The sequence below is a fragment of the Lathamus discolor genome, chromosome 3 (genome assembly GCF_037157495.1).
Source record: "Lathamus discolor isolate bLatDis1 chromosome 3, bLatDis1.hap1, whole genome shotgun sequence".
NCBI classification, from domain to species: domain Eukaryota; kingdom Metazoa; phylum Chordata; class Aves; order Psittaciformes; family Psittacidae; genus Lathamus; species Lathamus discolor.
In genome coordinates, this window is record NC_088886.1 from 106,581,564 (window position 1) to 106,599,987 (window position 18,424).

At 47.8% G+C, this 18,424-nt stretch overlaps 1 protein-coding gene across 5 annotated transcripts in view; it reads right to left on the reverse strand.

The window, feature by feature from the left end:
* CDH23 (cadherin related 23) overlaps positions 1 to 18,424 on the reverse strand; it is a 210,215-nt gene that overhangs the window by 181,704 nt on the left and 10,087 nt on the right. For all 5 annotated transcript variants that reach the window (XR_010610789.1, XM_065671015.1, XM_065671023.1 and 2 more), the window contains 2 exons: positions 15,958 to 16,029; positions 11,608 to 11,685 (listed from right to left, as the gene is read on the reverse strand). Coding sequence is in view for 4 of the 5 variants with exons in the window: in XM_065671015.1 (XP_065527087.1) it covers positions 11,608 to 11,685; positions 15,958 to 16,024 (145 nt within the window). In the remaining variant the exon portion in view is untranslated. The remainder of the gene's footprint in view (positions 1 to 11,607; positions 11,686 to 15,957; positions 16,030 to 18,424) is intronic.

The following is an 18,424-nucleotide window of genomic DNA, read 5'->3' on the forward strand; positions in this document are numbered from 1 at the left end:
GAACCCTGCCCTTGGAGCCTGGGAGTCTGAAAGTGGCTAACCAGCAGAGTAACAGACACTGCTAAACAAAAGGAAAACATTTGCTACCAAAGTTATGTATTTAAAAATGCTGCACTGTATTATTCACACATTAATAATAATAAAGGTGTCAAACTGCCACATGAGAAGTTAATCTCATTCAGAGCACAATTAAAGATGCCATTATCCAACCACCTGGGGCCACTTCCACTTTCACAATGTGGTGGGTTTAACAGATAACAGGGATGACACCATGCCTGGTGAAGCAGCTCATCCAGTGAACTCCCTTGTCACCACTCGGCACAACCCTACCAGCCAGGGCAGCCAAGTACTGGTGTTTCTTGTTCAAAAGAGGCTGCATGAAGATCTGTGCTAGCGAAGTTTATTGGTTTTTGTTTGGTGGGTTGTATTTTGGGGGGGTTAGGGGCTGGGAGAAGGGGAGAAAGTTTTGGAGAAAGAAAACCTCTCCGGATGTCCTTACTGAAGAGATCTCTGACCCTGTCAGCCCAATCATTGCCCTCGTGCTGTCTGAGGGATGCAAAATCCAGACAGGTTGCTGACACAATGTGCCAGGAAACACCATCTAATACAAAATGCCCCTGTTCGCCTTGGGCCCAGAGACTTTTTTAGCATTTTAGGGAGCAAGTCCAGCAAGAGCATGGAGATGCTGAATGCTATTTACACTGCAGGCCAAGCCAGCCTTCCCCACCTCAGCGTAGCCTGCAGGGCTACGTTCAGTTCCCATACGCCTTTCCAGCTCAGCAGCCTGGCAAGGTAGACCAGGTTTCTGTATTTAGCACCACACACCTGCTACTGCCATGCTTTTTCATTCTTGGGTAGGCAGCCAGGATTTTAAATTTGGCCATAAAGGACAAGGTTAAAAAAAAAAAATGTGCATAGTCAAGGGCTGTCTTAAAAGCAAGAAAATTATTCTCCATCTTTATTAACTGCATTCAAGACTCTGCTGCACACGTCTCATACAAGCCCCTCACAGGGTTTCCTTTTCCACTTCATAACATAGGAGACCGTGCCATGGACTGGGGGTGAGACACAGCAGAAGCAAAGCAGAAGACAGAGCCCCCTTTCCCCCACCCAGCAGGATCCCAAGGTGACGTAGAGGGGGTTCCCTGAGAGCCAGCGGTGCTGCACCAAGGGCTGCAATGAAGCAAAGGTGAACGCTGGAAATGGAGACATAAAATCGCACAGCCAGCTAACGACTCACTCAGCCCAACGCCCCAGTGGCATGCTTTTGGGTGAAATTGAAAGAATCCAGATTTTTCTAACAACATCAAAACCAAGGCAGATCAGCAAGTTGTATTTAAAACGTTCCCCCTCTGCACCTTGCAAGCTTGCTCTGCAACAGGACCAGAATATGTTGTCTGTTCCTCCTCGAGGTGTGAAACAAGCATGTGAAGTAAAACAAAAAACACACCTCCAAGTTACAAATTGGAGTGCAAACCCCAAGCTCATCGTTTAAAACCCAGGGAGGCAACAGCTCCGCTGCCTCCTAGGAGACACCTTTTCTACCTGCCATGTGCCAGAAAACGGCTGTGAAGCACCCCAGCACGCTTGGGGCTGACCCTCCTATGTCCCTTGCTGTCAGGGTTGTGTAAACTTGGAGCATCCTGCCAGTTTGTATGGTTTCTGTGAGAACACCCTCTTGCAGCATGATTATGTCAGCTTGGGAGCTGTTTTTTTCCCTTGCCCTCTCCAGTACACAGCCTTAATTTACGACTATTTCCCCTACACTACCAAAGTACATGGGTAATGGGTTCTGGTTAATGCGCTTTCTGCAAGCTGTCACTCCCAGCTCCGTACCTGATGGGACTGCAACAAATTTTCCAAGACAAAGAACAACTTGCAGAAGCGAAGGAGATTTTTTCCACATTCCTTTATGCTTTTTTCCCCTTTCCTTTACGCTGCTCAGAAAGCTGCTTCAGGGATGGTGGGAAGAGATGCATACACACGATGCTGCTTTCTACATGATCCCTTCACTTACTTGCCTTCCTGTCCCACTACACTGAGTTTTACATCAGTGCTCTTTTTGTACAGAAATATTGTTTTATCTGGTAGGATGTATCTAATTTGATGCGGCTGTCATATGGGAAAAGGTACGTTTCAAGAGTCAAGGTTTTCTGCAGCGCCGTTACTTATTTTACGGTCTTCTTGCCGTATCTATTTCTTCCCCTCTATTTCCCAAAATCATTAGTAACAACCATTAATCTCTGCCTGTGAGAATGCTCCTCACTTCTCCCCATATCCTGAATTGTTAGTCTCCCTTGGACTTTCTGCATTTTAAAAGTCTTTTTCCCCTCCTATTTTCAAATTAACTGCTTGAAACTGAACAGTGGAGCAAGAAACAAAGCCACATCACTGTTTGTGAAAAGGTATTACGTTCCATAATATGATCTCTTGCCTCAGACTTAATCAATTAGAAAGAAAAGAGAAAAAGGTTCCTCCGTGTTCAGGTACCGAATGGCCCTCCTAATTGCACACATGCAAAAAGACAGCCTACGCAATACAATACCAGAGCCCCAACAGCACAGGCATTTGACAAACCCATGCAGATGAATGGAATAAAATTGAGTTACTAACCATTAAATGTCAAGTGTTTGAAATCTTTCCCCCTTGTGTAAAGAGCAATATTAATAAATCTTTAAGAAAGGGACCGCACAGAGCTTATTCACTCTTCTGACCACCGCTGCAAATTGAACAGATGTTTTCATTGAGTTGTCCAACAACGCTGTCTCCAGCTTTTTTTTCCCCCCAGTGGTTACAGTTAATTCAAAAGCCATCAATGTACGGGAGCAGTTTGACAGGAGGAACCAATTTATTAACTCCCCCTGCCAATCAAGCACATTAAGGCATTCAAAGGCAGAAAGGTACATTAGCACACGCCAACAATAAATCGGTTTAAAAGCCGGGAGATGGGGAGGGGGATGGATTCGTGCCACAACACAGAGGTGAGCACCCTGTGTGTCCTGTGGGCTCCGAAATTGCAGTAACTGTGATAAAACAAGCTTCCCAAGGGGCAGTCCTGCCACCCACACAATCAACACAGTCAGGGCAGCGCAATGCCTGCCAACACCCTGACCCCAAATAGGGGATGCTCACCAGGATAACAGCAGTTTTCTGCATAGATGCTTCCCAGCAGTGGGAGTTTTATCCCACAGTCTTAGCCCCATGGCACGTTTCCAGAAGGGCTCTCTTCTACCTGCTTATTTTCATACAGCAATCTGGTGGTTGTCTGTAATGAGGGCTACCTGGGTAAGTTTTGACGGTTTAACTGCTCAGATGATTTTGATGCGGGTGGAAAGAAGCTGGACCTTTTTTTTGGGGGGGGTGTGGGGGAACATGTTTTTTGGCTTTTTAGGATTTCTTCTACACCAGGAAGCTGCAACCACATATTTACAGTGGTGGGGAAATTGTCTGAATCTTTCATTTCTTAAAGACGAAGTAGCACTTCCACAGCAACCAAGTTTAATTAAAGGGATTTTGTAGTTCTTTTTTAATTTTCACGAGGTTAGAAATCTGAAACCTGTGTAAAAAGAGTCACGGAGACTACCACAGGATACCTTTTCCAGCAGCACAGCAAAGCGCCTGGAGTTGTTTTCCCCCTCACCCAGCTGCCTTGGGAGCTGGATATGTGCCTCTGCAGCATTTCATTGATAAACTCTGAACTGTGCAAGTGACTGGATTCCAGCCCAGCTCAAAAACATCTAACCCCAGCACTCTTCATGAGACGCACCTGCGACTTCACCGCAGCCCCAGGCTAAATGGCAAAGCATGCAGGCTAAATGCAAAATGTAAGATGTAGTATTTCATCCCTTTCCTCCAAGGCAGCATGAAGTTTGCCTGAGCGTTGTGTAATGCAAAGGAATCATCCTGCCTCTTCTTCTCTTGGTTTGCTCCTCAGTCAACAAAATTAGGTAGAGTAGTGAAGCAGATCCAGATTGCAGACATCCCAAATTAAAATGTGTTGTCCAAACATAGAAATAGGAGGTAATGGGGTATATTCCCCCCTCCCCCCTTTTTTTAAGCTCACATAATCCAAATATAACAAGTTCCTGCTCTGGCAAAATGCATAAATTTGTTTATCACTGTTTGCAACCATAGATTTTTCTAAAAGGTCCCACCAATAGACTCAAAGTGAAATCACAGCTCACCTTGCACACCAAAAGTAAAAATCATGAGTGCATGAATATGCAAACATTACAGTACAGGGAAATCCTCTTGGCCCATAATACATTCCTTTAGAATATTAATGCCTCCACAAAGATATATATATATACACACAACCTTCTACTTTGAGAGTACATATACACATATACACTCATATATACTTTCTCCCCTTCCCTGTGTTTTTTACTTTACTAAGCTCAACTCACATTGTTATCGCTGCTTTATATCAGGTTTATTACCCATGCTAATGTTTCTAATCAGCCAGGAAAAAGGTCCAATTTAACCGAGCTGAGAAAGTAGATACATCCAAGCCTGGAAACTCCAGTGTAACTGGGAGCACTCTGTTGAGCACCCAATATCCAGCAAGAAGCCAGCACACAAACAAAGCTCCTGCAGACGGTGCTGTACAGATAATTAATGCTAAAGTCATCTCAGACATAAGAATCACCCCAGAGCTCATTACCACAAACGCACATTTTTCTCCATCTCTTTTGCAAGGGCTCAGCCCCCATGCAAGGCCTCACACACTCGAACATGAAAGGTGGTGAGATCAAATCTTCAAATGGTTTGATGAGGCAGTAACCAAAAGCAAGGTTACCCTGACATGTTAATTAGTCCACATTGCAAATATACTTTCTTCCTTCTGCCTCTCTCTCTCTTTCCCTTCTTAAACATAAGCATTAACATTATTGCCTATTAGCAAAGCAGATACGAAATTTAAGTGATTGATGAAGTGATTAATTTAATGATGCAGGGTTAAGGGTTTGGGTAAGGGAGAGCTTTTTTCCTTAAGTTTCCTGATGTTGGGAATAACTAATTTTCTAGCCTTAAGTTTTCACTAACGATGCTGTACTTTCTACAGCTCAACAAGTAATTTCATCAGCGAGCCTTCTAATGACAAACGACAGAAAAGGCGGTTGAGTTATGAGAACTTAAATCCCCTTCTTAAAATACTCCTCAAATACTGCTGTTCATTAGGGACGCTACTACACTTAGAAACAAGGCTGCTCCTTTACAGAACACTCAAGAAGCCTGGAAATTCAGCTTTAAACAGTAAGTAGCCATTGGATGATAACAGCACTTTCAATTAATACTAGAAGACTAAGGTGATGTTCCTACAGCCTCCATCTCTAAAGGAGAATATTCACACCCACTCTCAGCGATGCCCGTAATGAAGCTTGCAAAGCAGGTTTCCTATTCAAAAATATCTCAATCTCTCTCACAGTCAGAGACTAGCATATTCCTCTGAAATTATCTTTTGTAAAAGGCCAAATCAATTCTGCTAGCTGCACACACACGCGCACCCCGCTGGGGTGATGGACACATATATGCTCATGCTATCAGCCCAAAGGGGCACACTCATTCCTGCCATCTCACGGAAAACAGGCAGCACACACCTGCTGCAACACCAGCCCCAAAGCTGCTCAGAGCAAAGGCCAGTTAAAATGGCTGGGCTTTGCACGCCTGCCATGGAAGCACAGCCTTTTTGCTGATGGCACCAAATTCAGTCCAGCTGACTTCTAAAAGCAGAAAAAGCAATGTTTCCCCAGACCCTACCAAGCGTAGCAAACTACTTCTGGCCCTGGGAAGATGAGTTGTTCCCCTCACCCTGACTGCAGGGAGGGCAGTAATGCATGGCTGGAGCTGGTGAATCACAGCAACCCTGGATGGAGCACCTCTAAAGGGAAGGCAGGTGGTATCTAATTAGACCAAACAGGGGCCATTCTCCACAAATTCAGCCAAGTATGCAGCCACAGGAAGGAAGCTCCCATACTCCTTAACACACATTTCTTACAAACAGGTAGGCTTTCCCAAGCTCTCCATCCATCCTATTACTAAAGCCACAACATTTTCCAGAAGCATCTTCCAACGTGCCAAATTTCACTAAAAGCCAGCCTACCTTGTATCATTCACAAAGGCTCTTGCATTGCTTCGGGGTCCCAATGCATCTTGTGGTGCTTTGCTGGTTTCAAGGGGTTAACCCCAAGCTTTGCTGGTTTCAAAGGGTTAACCCCAAGCTTTAAAGCCATCCTCAGTGCCCTTCTGGGCCACACCTCCTTAGTACCCAATTACCACCTCATTAACAGCCCACAGTGCTTTCTGGTCTTGCCACTGTGACTTTTAACCCCGGGGTGCACAGAGTTTAAATTACTTTTCTCTTTTTAGCTTTAGTATTTAATTTTGAGCAAGAGGGACACAACAGTGTATGCTAGAGCAGCCTCCCCTCCCCAGCAATAGCTGTATGCCCCTGCAAAGTGAGGAGAGAGGCCAGCAGACACCAAAAGGAAAAGGGTCCCATGATTGCACAGCACTCTTATGCCGACAATCCCCCCCTCCAAAGCTGTCCCCAGCAGATGGCCCACAAGCTTCATACATGGATATCTGGCCCAGACAGCTCTGAAACAGTTTTATCAGTCCAGAAATATGAAGAGATCAGAGAGCCAGCACTATTTTTGTCCTTCCAGTGATGCATTAGGCAAGCGCCATTCCGAAGGAGCACAGCCACAGCAGTGGCCAGCAGATGCCTACAGCTGTGGGATCAAACGAGCAGGCCAGGGTTTAGCTGAGACAGCCCATGCTCAATCACACAAAGATAACCATATCTTCAGCAGCAGCTTGAATAGCCCTGCACCCCCAGGGATCTTACCCAGATGCCAAAGCATCTTGGCTGCCCAGGACCAGAGCACTGCAGTGAAAGGCTGTGGCAGAAGAGGTGATTGCTTTGGAAACTAGAGATACAGCATGCAGAGGATGGCAGCCTTCCCTGCCTAGAGAAGAAAAGCCCTCTAGCCCTCTCATTGCCTAGGATAGAAAATCAAGTCATCCACAAATATCAGAGGAACATGCTGCCTCAGAACCATGTGCAGTTACCAGTGAGCACCCTGCCACTGCCTGCTAAATACGAAGCTCCTCTTCCAGTCTTCTTGCAAAATAACATTCTGCCCCAGGAGGCCCTGAAAAGCAAGAGGCGACATGCACCAACCTGATTACTTTAATCACTACCAGCCAACAAAGTACACCTACACTCCAGTGGTTCTCCATTATCCCTGGCCCCTCTTGGGATGCAACAACTTGGGGGCACAGTAAGAGCCACAACTCCATGGGAAATGTCCACTACAGCTCATTTTGGTGACATATGTCCCAAAGAGTAAAGTTCAGCTCTGCCTCTCAGAACTTGCTAGAAGAATATCCATATGTTTCAAAGCCCATTTGACTGGTGTGGGTTTCCCTGGTGGAGGGGCACGGGGTGAAATCAGCTTTCACCCCAGATTCTTTGTGCCACCTTCTACAAGTGGAGGAGGTGGTCTGCTTAATATAGCCTGCTCTGGACGGGCTCCAGCTTGCCCTGGGAAAGCGTAATCCAAGTTCCCCACTGCAGAAAGTCAAACCACACCATCAGAAATTTGTCGGACAGCAAAGCTCTCCTATTCAATGCCAAGAGCCAGACGGCAATACTGAAACATCCAACAGCACAGCCAAGTGCCCAAGCAAGACTATTTCCGTATGCGTGCTTTCTGACATAATTTGTGACTCTGTCAATACCACCAAGAGATTTGGGCGTCTCCAGCAATCACCCTCTCTTCTACTGCATTTAACCAAAATTCCTGCAACAGCATTTGGAAGTCATCATCTGCAAGTCCCCAAACAGGCTTTTTTGTAAGCTCACAGAGGCATGCCCCCTGTTCCTGAAGCATGAGCTACTTATGGTGCATTTACCAGCTCAGCAAAAACTACATATAACAGAAAGGGCAGAAGAAACCCATAAAATTTGTCAGTCATCCACCTTGCTTTCTGAGCACAGTGAACCCAAAGAATGGAGAGCACAGCCCATGCCTCCTGTGAGAGGCATAACACTGAAAAGACAGAACAAGGGGGCTTTCAGCAGAAAACATAGCCCTATACATTGCACACATGCTTTTATGATTTCAACCTACCCTCTGCCCCCTGTCATGTGCATGTCCTCACCTCCTTGCAGGCACGAGCTCAGTATCCCCCTGGCCACCCATCCCTCCACATCACAGTGGCACTGGGCTGCTGAGTCAGGGAGCAGACAAGGCCTGTAAGCCCAAAACCCCTGCACCCTGCCACCCTCTGAGTGCTGAGCCAGCACCACTTGGGTATCACTCATCAGCAGCCCTGACCACAGGACTTGCTGAGCTAGAGGTTCTCCTTAGCCCTACACTGTCATGGGTTAACAAGCAGGAGAAGATGCTGAGGCAGCCAACTTTGGGGGACCCAGGGCATCCCACCAGGCAGTGGAGGCGTCATCCTGGTTCTGCTCACAGGAGAGCATCATAGCAAGCTGGTGAGGCAGAGAGCAGAGAGCCTCAGCTGCACACTCTCCTGCCCAGAAATAACTGGAGGAATCAAATAGCAGGCAGCCTTGGCAGGAGCCCTTGGGGAGCCCAGCCTCACCACCTGCCAGTTGCCTCCCAAGCACCTTTCCCAGCTTCACCAGCATCTTCTCACACTCACACTGCCCAGGGAGCGGTCAAGCTTTGCAACTACATCCTGGTGGGTTTCCCCTCCAGATTTAATCCCCTCTTGTAGTTTTAAGTGGGGCATGCATGACCAAGATCTGATGGTTAGGATGGAAGCACTGTCCCCAGACCACACAGGTAGCCATGCCCCTGACATGCAATAGCAAAGCCAAGTGCATGTTTTCAGCTCTGGAGCAATGATTAAAGCATTCCCCACTCTTTTAAGACAACGTTATTCCAGTGATGCTATGACTTATCACTAGGATGAGGGGAAAGTAGAATTGCACTCATCTAAATTGCCTCTTTTGTCATGCATTTTGCAAGGCGTTGAGGCATGAAAACTTTCAGAGAAACTGGGTGAATCCAAGCTAGGTGGTTATCAGGCTAGTGACAGACCCGACATGATGGATCATCTTCATTTTCCCATTCCTGTCCTGCATACAGCAAATCCATTTGCTGGGCAATTAGACTCCAGTCATTACATTATGCTAAAAAGACATTCCTTTTGCAGCACAGGAAACCCCAATTCAAGAGAAACCCAGAGCACTGTCTGCCCATCCCCACCTGCAGCAATGCCACCTCCCCAGCACACCAGTGAGCACCACACTTTGCCAAAGACCTCCAGCAACTCACCTGGTATCAATATCCATGCCACTCTCCCTTACCCACAGCCCTCAAAGGTTTGGGATTAAATGAAATGGCCCTTGGAATGATTTTGCTAAAGGCAGTGAGCAGCACAATAAAGACAGACAGACCTTCTCCTGCAAACTCTTTTTATAAGGGCTGTTAACCAGCCAGTACTCCTGCTTTTGGAGTAAAACACACAGTGATCTAGCTACTGTCAGCTGATATGGGCTCTGCAGGTTCCCCATCTCTTTCATGCCACCACAGCCCAACAAGTCATTACCCCTCCTCCTCTTCTCCAAGCATCTCCCCCTTCTCCTGCAATTTCTTTTAGAGCCCCTTCAATCGCTTCTGCCTTCCTCGAGCTCACGTCTCCTATTCCCTTTGTGTGTGTGCACGTGTGTGTGCGTGTTTCCATTACTTCTGGGCGAAATAACTGACTAGAGGGTCAGTCCACCTGAAAATTGCTCTCCCCAGACCTAAATGAAACAGATGGGCATTGATGATGTTTTGGGAGAAATTAATCAGCCTGGACCAGCGGCAGCGCCAGCAGCTCCCTTGGCCCAATCTCACCTAATGAATTCCAAGCTCTCTGTCTTAATGGCTCCTGACAAGACTAATTTACTCTTGTAAGTGATTAGAGGGGGAATGATCTCTTAATTGTTGCTTAAGATTCCTTTCAACATGGCAGGCAGCAAGCAGGGACTGCTGGGTTTGGTGCTAGGTGAGGCTGCCCCCCAGGGATGCCTTAGTGAGGGGAGGACAGGACTGCACAGGGGTGTTCACTCAGTGCCACGGTGATGGGCACTTCTAACAGATCTCCAAAAAGGAGATGCTGGGGTTTTTTCCCCCCTAGGAAAGAGGCACCACATACTGTTCTGCTACTTAAACCTCAGTCAGAATATACGAAAGGTGTTCCCAGATGATGCTTTTGTAAAAATAAAAATAAGCTTAACTCAGAAAGCATCTACCAACAGCAGAAAACACAGAAACACTGTTTTCCAACGTTTTCAAGGCTGACATTTCCCTCTGGCACATTTGGAAACAAAATCCCTGGGTACCAATATTCTTAAGAGTGAATTTCATTTCTGTACAGTGTAATACAAAGTTTAAAAAAAATAAAATTCAACCCCCAAAGTAATTCCAAGAACAATTTTACTCGCACAATATCTCACTGGAAAGCAGACTGTCAGAAATCTTCCCCCATTTTCTGTCAAAATAGGAGTTCAGTCCAATTCCCATAAGGTATTTCGAGCTGTACTTTCAGAACCACGTACTCAGTGAGGAAACATTTCCATTAAGCTGCTCCCAACCAGCTCTCACTCCTGCTCTTGCACAGCTGCTTCCTTCCCTGGGACTTGTCCGGGACACATCCAAAACTAAGTGTATTTGCAGGGATACTGGCAATTGAGGGGCAGGGAGCGTGCTGAGAACAAAGCAAAGAAACCAGGTGTGAAGTAACTTGTAAGGGGGGGCTCTGAAACACCATGGAAAATAACGTGGATGGAAGCCATGGGGGATGGAATTAGAAAAAAATTACAGTGAGGTCAGGTCCCTCCTTTCCTTACAGTGTTTGCAGTTTGCCTTCTGCTGTGAGGAAACGCACCCAAGCGACGGTGTTCAGTGTTATTACACTTTGCAAATAAACCTGAACATCACCGAAGGCAGAACTCCCCAGGCAGACTGCTGCAGCTCCAGCAAGCCTTCTCCTGGGGATGCATCTTTGCGCAGAGCTCAGCGACCACCCAGGAGCTTCCACACCATCCAGCTGAAACTCACCACCAAGACTCCACATCCTGCCTACTTGCTCAGACATCACAGGCCGCAAAGGTGCAGCTGAGGGGTCCCCAAAGAAGAGATAGCTGGAAGCTCTGACTGAGCTAAGCAATCACTAGAGGAAACCTCTCCAGAGTCCTCAATCCTTGAAAGCTCCAGCGTCAACTTTGGTAAGGCAAGAGCCCTTTTTTAAGGAGGTTGCTGTTCAGGCTGCACAGTTGAAGGAGGCATAGATGCAAGAAAGGGCCACCGTAGCCTCCTTCCCAGCCACCCTCCGCTCCCAATCGATTCCTCCCACATTAAAAGCCAGTCACAAACCCTGATTGAAGACCGCAAGTTTAATGGACTGAGAGCCTGGAAAGAAGCTGAGAATGACCGGGTCGATTTCTGCATTTACTAAAAACCAATCCCTAGCTAAATAAAGTAATGTACATCTGTCAATCAAAAGAAAAGCATTTCTTTAAAGTTCTTCCATCAGAGGGTTGGCAGCAGCAGACCCCCTATCCATTGGCACACCCCCACTTACCCACAGGAGTATCCTCATTGATCAGCAGGTAGGTGTCAAAGAAGTAGTTTATGAAGTACGGCAGCCGATTGCCCCAACCTGGGAAGAGGACAAAAGCAAGGTGTTATTTCCCTGCCATGTCATGCACAGGCCATCATGGCTGGGAGAGGTTCAGGGCACAGAGAGATATACATGCCACTTGGCATCATGATGGCGAGGAGTAGCTGTGAGATGAGGGCTAACAGGACAGAAACCACCGTGTGGTCCCCTATAGAAGCTGGCTGGGGAGCCACTTCCCTCTGCCAGCCTTTGTTTTTTTGGTATTTCTTTTGCAGAGTGGAAGCAGAGGGGAAGGGGGAAGCCAACAGCTTGGGGACCAGGAACATCAATTATTGTTTTAGCGCATGATTAATACCTTTGCTTCATTCCCACGGTTGAGAGCCTTTCGCCTTGTCAGCCATCCCTGCAAAACCCAGTGTGCCTCTCATCACCCAATCACCTTTCCCTCTAATTGCCTCCTTTCACCTTTAATAACCAGGCTCACTTCTTTCTACTTCCTCTTTTACAGAGCTGGAAGCTCAGGAGCCTGCCCCCGGACCGCAGCACCCTCCACCTCAGCCTCATTAGGTAACAGAGTTAAGTGCAGAGCACGTAGGAGAATGACAACTGCAGCCTGAACCAGGGAAAAAAGTCAACCAGGAAAGATTTACCATTAGAGGGATGTAGGAAAAAGAGTGGTGGGAGAGAAACAAAAAAAACCCAATTTTCCAGAAAGGTTTGGTGTTGAGCAGGCTGCGTCCGAAGAATTTATTTTCCTTGATACACAGCCAGAGCTGGCCAAGCCTGCAGGCTTTAAGAAATGCATTTCAGCTGCCAGGCACCAAACCCAGGGCTGTGCATGGGGAAGCAGAGGTTTGAACTGGTCTACCCAAAACAGCTCATGCCCACTGATGGGGAGTCTCAGGAAGGGAAGAGGGAGGACCAAGGTCCCAAGCACAGCCCCTGGCAAAGAGACTGGCTGGAAGCGATGAGGCAGCATTTCCCCACTTGACCCCTTGTAACTGCCTTTGGTGTGAGCAGAGCCAAAACTCCAAATCATGCAAATATGAAAACAATTGCCAGCAGAGTGGCAGGGTGACACCCTCTCACACCCCCCCCCCCACCACCACCACAGCAGTAGCAAATCCAGCCAGGTTCTTGTCAATACAGCCATTACAGAGGAACACCTCCACCCTTACCCCAGCTGTGCTACAACCAGGAATGCACCACTTCAGGCAAAGGCACAGCAACCCCCAGATGAGATCAGCTGTCTAGGTTTCCCTGCTGACGACACTACCGTTTGCCACCACCCTCCTGCCCTGCTCTTCAGCATCCCACCTTAAGAAACAAGAACCAGACCAAGTTTCAGAGCCCTTTTTGCCTGCCCAAGCTCCTAATGAAGGAACATGTTTCTGACACTTTTTGAGCACAGGTCCCAGCTTTGCTCCCTCACAAACCTGTTCAGCACCCACAGGAAACACCCTTAGGGGGAACATGGGCACAGGATAGGGGAGCAGCCTGGGGTCCTCCAGGGCTCTTTCTGGAATAAGACAGGTATTTTCATCACTGCCCTCTTCCCCAAGGCACCAGGTCTCTGTTAAACACCCTGAGAAGTGAGAAAGCACTAGAGGCAGTGCTCTTGCAAAGGCACATTTAAATCTCAGCCTCTGGAGTTAAGTACCTGGAAAGAAAATGAGAAGGACCTCCACAAAATGGGTTATTTAGAGCTAATGGCATCTCCGGAGGCTTTGAAGCACACTTGTAGCTGGCTGCCGTGCCAGGTCCAGCAGGCTTTGAAGGGGGCAGATGAAGCTAAAACACACCAAGCAGCCTTACTGCAGGGAACTCAATTCTGCAAACCCCTCTATTCCAAAATACATTTGTTAATATTACCAGTATACTAAAAATTAGTTGCAACTTCCAAATCCAGCAGCTGCATCAGGTGCTGGGAGGCATTCAAACTACCAGTCTGAGAGCACAGAGAAGCTATGTGTTAAGAGAGGAGAGCGACTGGCACCTGAGAGCTAGGGAAAGCTGAACAAGGGTCTAGAGGCAGAACTCTGCTTTTGGCTGCAAATCTTGGGATAAAGATCAAGGCTGTCACCCCACTGCCAGACTGTTAACATTCAGAGGGGCAGTGCACATTGGGAGGGGATGGAGGGAAAGCATCTGAATGATACAAAAATGTGGGTCAAAAGATACAAGCTATGGCAAATGGAAACCATCCCCTTAAAACCATTATTTCCACCATACGCTTTATTCCTTCTTCACATGCTACCAACAGGCTCCGAGGGATCATGATCAATGGTGTTTCAATGTGCTAGGTGATTTTCTTCCACATTATTCCTGTAAAGTCTGCACCCACTTTGCCCTTCAGAGTCAGTACTCGCATCCTTGACCACTGCTCATCCAACAGCGTGGTAATCATGGACCCATTTTTCTGGTTAGCATCCCTCAGTCCCTCCTAGCCAAGAGATTATGAAGGTCTTTGCTCATCTCCAGTGACTGCAGTACCTGGGCAGGAGCAGGCAGACTCCCCTGCCCTGCCAGAGCTAAACCCTCTTCCAAATGCACCAAGCCCACGTAGCCTGCATTGCTACATTTACCCTCGCTAATTGCTTCACCAACCGTCTGAGAAGAGGCATTCCATCACCTGCAGTCCCCAAAGCATACGGCAGGGTGTCCACACACTTCTCCCAATTCCAGGCTCAAGCATTGTTCCAGCACTTGTTTATCAAGGCCAGGCACTCCTCAGAGAGATGACAACCAAGATCTGGGCAGGGCAGGATGTAGGATACACTGCTGATCTGCAAGCTTCCAAATCCCCATTTCCCTGCACTGCCTCTCCAAGGGTTTACAGCTTGCTGTCACCTACCCACTGTGTCCAGCCAGGCACTTGGAGCAGGACCATGAACACACCAGCTACGGGTGCTGTGACCAGCTGCACAGGGAGAGATGAAGGAGCAGGTCCCCAGTCAGGCAAGCAAAACCCACCGTCCCAGTGTACTTCAGTGGGATGTACTGGACCAGTCACATAAGCAGTATCACAGGAGGGCGAAGCAGGACGCAAATTTTAGGAGGCTCAGACTGGGGTGAAAGACTTACTGGGTTGTCTTCTTATTTTTTCCACTTCCAGTGGAATGGCAGGGCAGTTAACTAGTGAGGCTATACTTGATCCAATACAACACCCGGGGGAGACTGACTGCACTTGTCAGTCACAGCTAATGTCATCCCTCGACTGCTTAATCAGGCTGCCAATCTGGGCAAGTCATCTTGAGGCTTTAGCAGGGGGAAAACCTGCCTTTATTTCAAAGGGCACGGTGCTATCAAATGGACACATGCTTGCTATTGTTTATCAGCAAGTGCCACACAAGAACACGTCCTCCGGCCTCCCTCTTCCCCCACCAGCACCCAGGGGCTTTAGCTCATTCATGTAACAATCCCAATTTTCATGGGGCTTTGCTGTGCATTTACAGCTCACCCTGCAATACGCCAAAGCCTGGCGCGAGAGGCACATTTTCTACACCAGAAGGCAGCTGTCCCACAAGCTTACACCCAGCAGCTGGGCTGGACCCCCAGCCCACTGTCAGAAGCCCGTGTGCCAGGGACAGCCAAGAGCATCATGCTCACAGGGCAGAGCCTGGCAATGGGAGGAAAGCTGATCATGGAGGCTCTGCCTGCCCAGAGCCCTGCCCTTCCCTCCAGCTAGAATTAGAACAGAGGTTTTGCAGCTCAGGGAGGACTTATTTCCCATACAACATACATTAAAGCACAGTTCAGGTAATAATTTTGCTGTTGAAAGTGCAGGGAGAACCCTGACAGTAATATCTCTGCTCAACAGCTAACAAGCCTCTGGTTTCCATCCTCGCCTTTTATCTGCTCCAACTAATTCCCTTTAGGTTTTACTGACACAAAATGACGTATCAACATGTCTATCTCTAGGTCCACCACCACCTCTGACTTTGTGAACCCGGACCAGCTAGCCCCACCAGTGCATCCTCCTCCTCCAAGCATCTTTCCAGTCCCACCCTATCTCTCCCAGGAAGGACCACCTAATGCTGCATGTGTCCTTTTACTGACTGCAAGAAATGTGGCTGCATGGGAGCACAATACGCAGGCCCCTAGGCCCACATGTGATAGAGATGGGCTATCTGCTTACCCATAGCAGCCATATCTCCTCTTGACCACAACAATGCTGCTCTGCCTTCAGATATTCATCAGGAAACCACAAACACATAAAACAGTACCCTTGTACCTTGCAGACATGAAACCCAAGCAGGGAGAGGAGGGGAGAGAAGAGCACAGCACTGAGCAAACAGTAAGATGACTTACCCAGAGAGACCAGCTCCAGGAAGAAGAGGAGAAGCAGAAAGTTGCCGGCAGCAGAGTGACGCTCCATGGCTCCTGACAAAGAAGACAGGCAGTGTCAAGTCCAGTGCTTTATGGATATTACCTTTTCTCCCCAAAGCAGACTTGGGGATGTAGTCCTGCCCCAGCTCGTATCTAAGTGCCCCTGCACCAAAAGGGGACACTCAGGACATCAATATTTTGTCAACGCTTGCTTTTTATACAGGGCACTTCACCAAAAAATGCTGCCACGACTACTTTCCTTAGTTCATGCAGCTCAAACCACCCTCTTGACAAGTGCCAAATGGAAACCAGGATTGACCTGGTGTAGGTGATATGCTTTTTTATTTTCCACTTTCTAAAGCATATTTACTCATCTTATGGCAGGGGACAAGCCACGGTGGCCCTTGCAGTCAGGACTGGAGGAGAAGCAGCCCCAGCTGAGACAAGCAGCTAAAGCACCAGGTGAGGTGTTGTGGACAGCAAAGAGCTGCTGCAACCCAGGAGCAAAACAGCAGTGAGCCATCAGCACTGGGATTTAAGATGTTTTGGCAGGGCTGTATGGGAAGCTTGACCCAGAATCACTGAAGAGGCACCAGGATTTCAGAGTACAAAGCAGAGCCCCTCAAACCTCTCAAACCACCCAGGCAGCTGCAAAACAGGCACTGGAAGCAGACAGGCTTGCAAATATGCCTGCATCCCACTTGCCTCTCAAATTTCCCTGGCTTCGTATTCAGCACAGGAGATGACTCCTCACAGCGAGGCAGCAGAACAAAACAGTAACAGAGAGCTGCTTAGCACGGCTACATCCTTGCACGGTTTTCAGACCATTACATACAAAGCTCTTCCAGAATCAAGCCCACAAAACCTCAAAGTCATGCTTTATGAGGAAATTCATGCATGTGATATTTTAAAACACTCCACCCCAGAGGCAAGTATAGATTGTGTATGTTACACACAGTACATAGGCACAACAGAAACCCCCAGGCAGCTCACACGGAGTATGAGGCAGACAGCACATCTAAGTGACCTGCCTCTGAAGCTCTCCATATTTCTGCAGGTGCTGTGAAAGGTGTGGGGCACAGGAATATTTTCCTACCAGCTCAGTGCATTCCATGCAGCAGCAGACCCAGGGACAAAAAAGGCAGGGAGCATACATGACAGGCAGTCTTTTGGACAGCAAACACTGAGATGAACTCGTAGTTGAATGCATAAGCAGCTCCCACTTGAGATCAAAAGCTGACCTGAGCCATAAGAGCTGAAATGAGTAATAAATCACATCTTCCATTCACCAGCCTAAGGAGTCTTGTTACACTTGTGACTGGTCACGTGCACAGCAAATTTTGGTTCACCCAGCACTTGGAGAACAGCTCACTAAAGCAACAGACCTGAATAAGCTGCTGTGATATGTGTGATTCCCACCTGGGGAGCACCCAGACAGCTCATTCATAAACCAAGGGTGCACCTTCACCCACCATCACTCTCCATTAACCCCAAAAGCAGCAGCTCAGCCCTTTCCAGCATCCTGCTCTATACACACTAGACACAATGACAGTACACAGAGTTACCCTAAAGCTGGCGCTGTGCGGGGCACAGGCTGCAGCTCTGACTTCAGGTAAGGGTGGAGGGGTTTATACCCCACTGCCACCCTAAGATATGCATGGGCACCCCATGGGGGGGTCCTTACATCTGCAGGGGAGCCTGCATCCCAGCAGGAATGAGTGGATGCTCCTAAAGTTGCTTCAAAGCAACAGCTACACACATTTTTGCTGATAGGTGTGTCAGAGAAGTCAGTTCATAACAACTCTGTCACCATACAAAGGGCCCTAAATTCTAATTTCTTCAGCTATTTTGCCACAGGAGAGTCTCTGGGAGGAAAAGGTTTGCACCTAGGCAAGAAAAATGGTGCTGTGGTCTTTTTTGTGCATCTTCAGGAAATCCAGCACAAGCCCAAGAAGACTTTTGGGATCAGCGCTGCTTAACTTTAAGGTGTACCATGCCAATCTCCCCAGAAAACACAGACAGGACAGGAGAGTTCAATCCTCCAACTCCCAACAAGTTTCTGACTTCTGAGCATTCAATATCAGCACAGCATCCAAAAACCCAGTTTCTAAACTAAAATTACCTCTTCCCTTGGAGCCAGGGATCCTATCAGGACCTTTAAATCTTCAGATTTGGCCAAAAGCAGAATAGACTCTTATAATGACAAAAACCACCAAACCTCTCAGTTTTCCTCTGCTTTAACAGGTTTTGAGGAGGAAAAAAATCTCAGACATATACAACGCCACTGTTTCAGGCCCCTGCATCCCCTCAGGCCAGCATCAAGCCCAGGGTGCAGAGCCAAAGCTCACTGTGCTGCTGCCAGGAAGGATGCGATGGAGATGAGCAAGGCGGCCCAAGCCTGAGCTCTTCCTCTGTCTTCTGCTGTGCCAAAATGCCACCGAGGAAAACG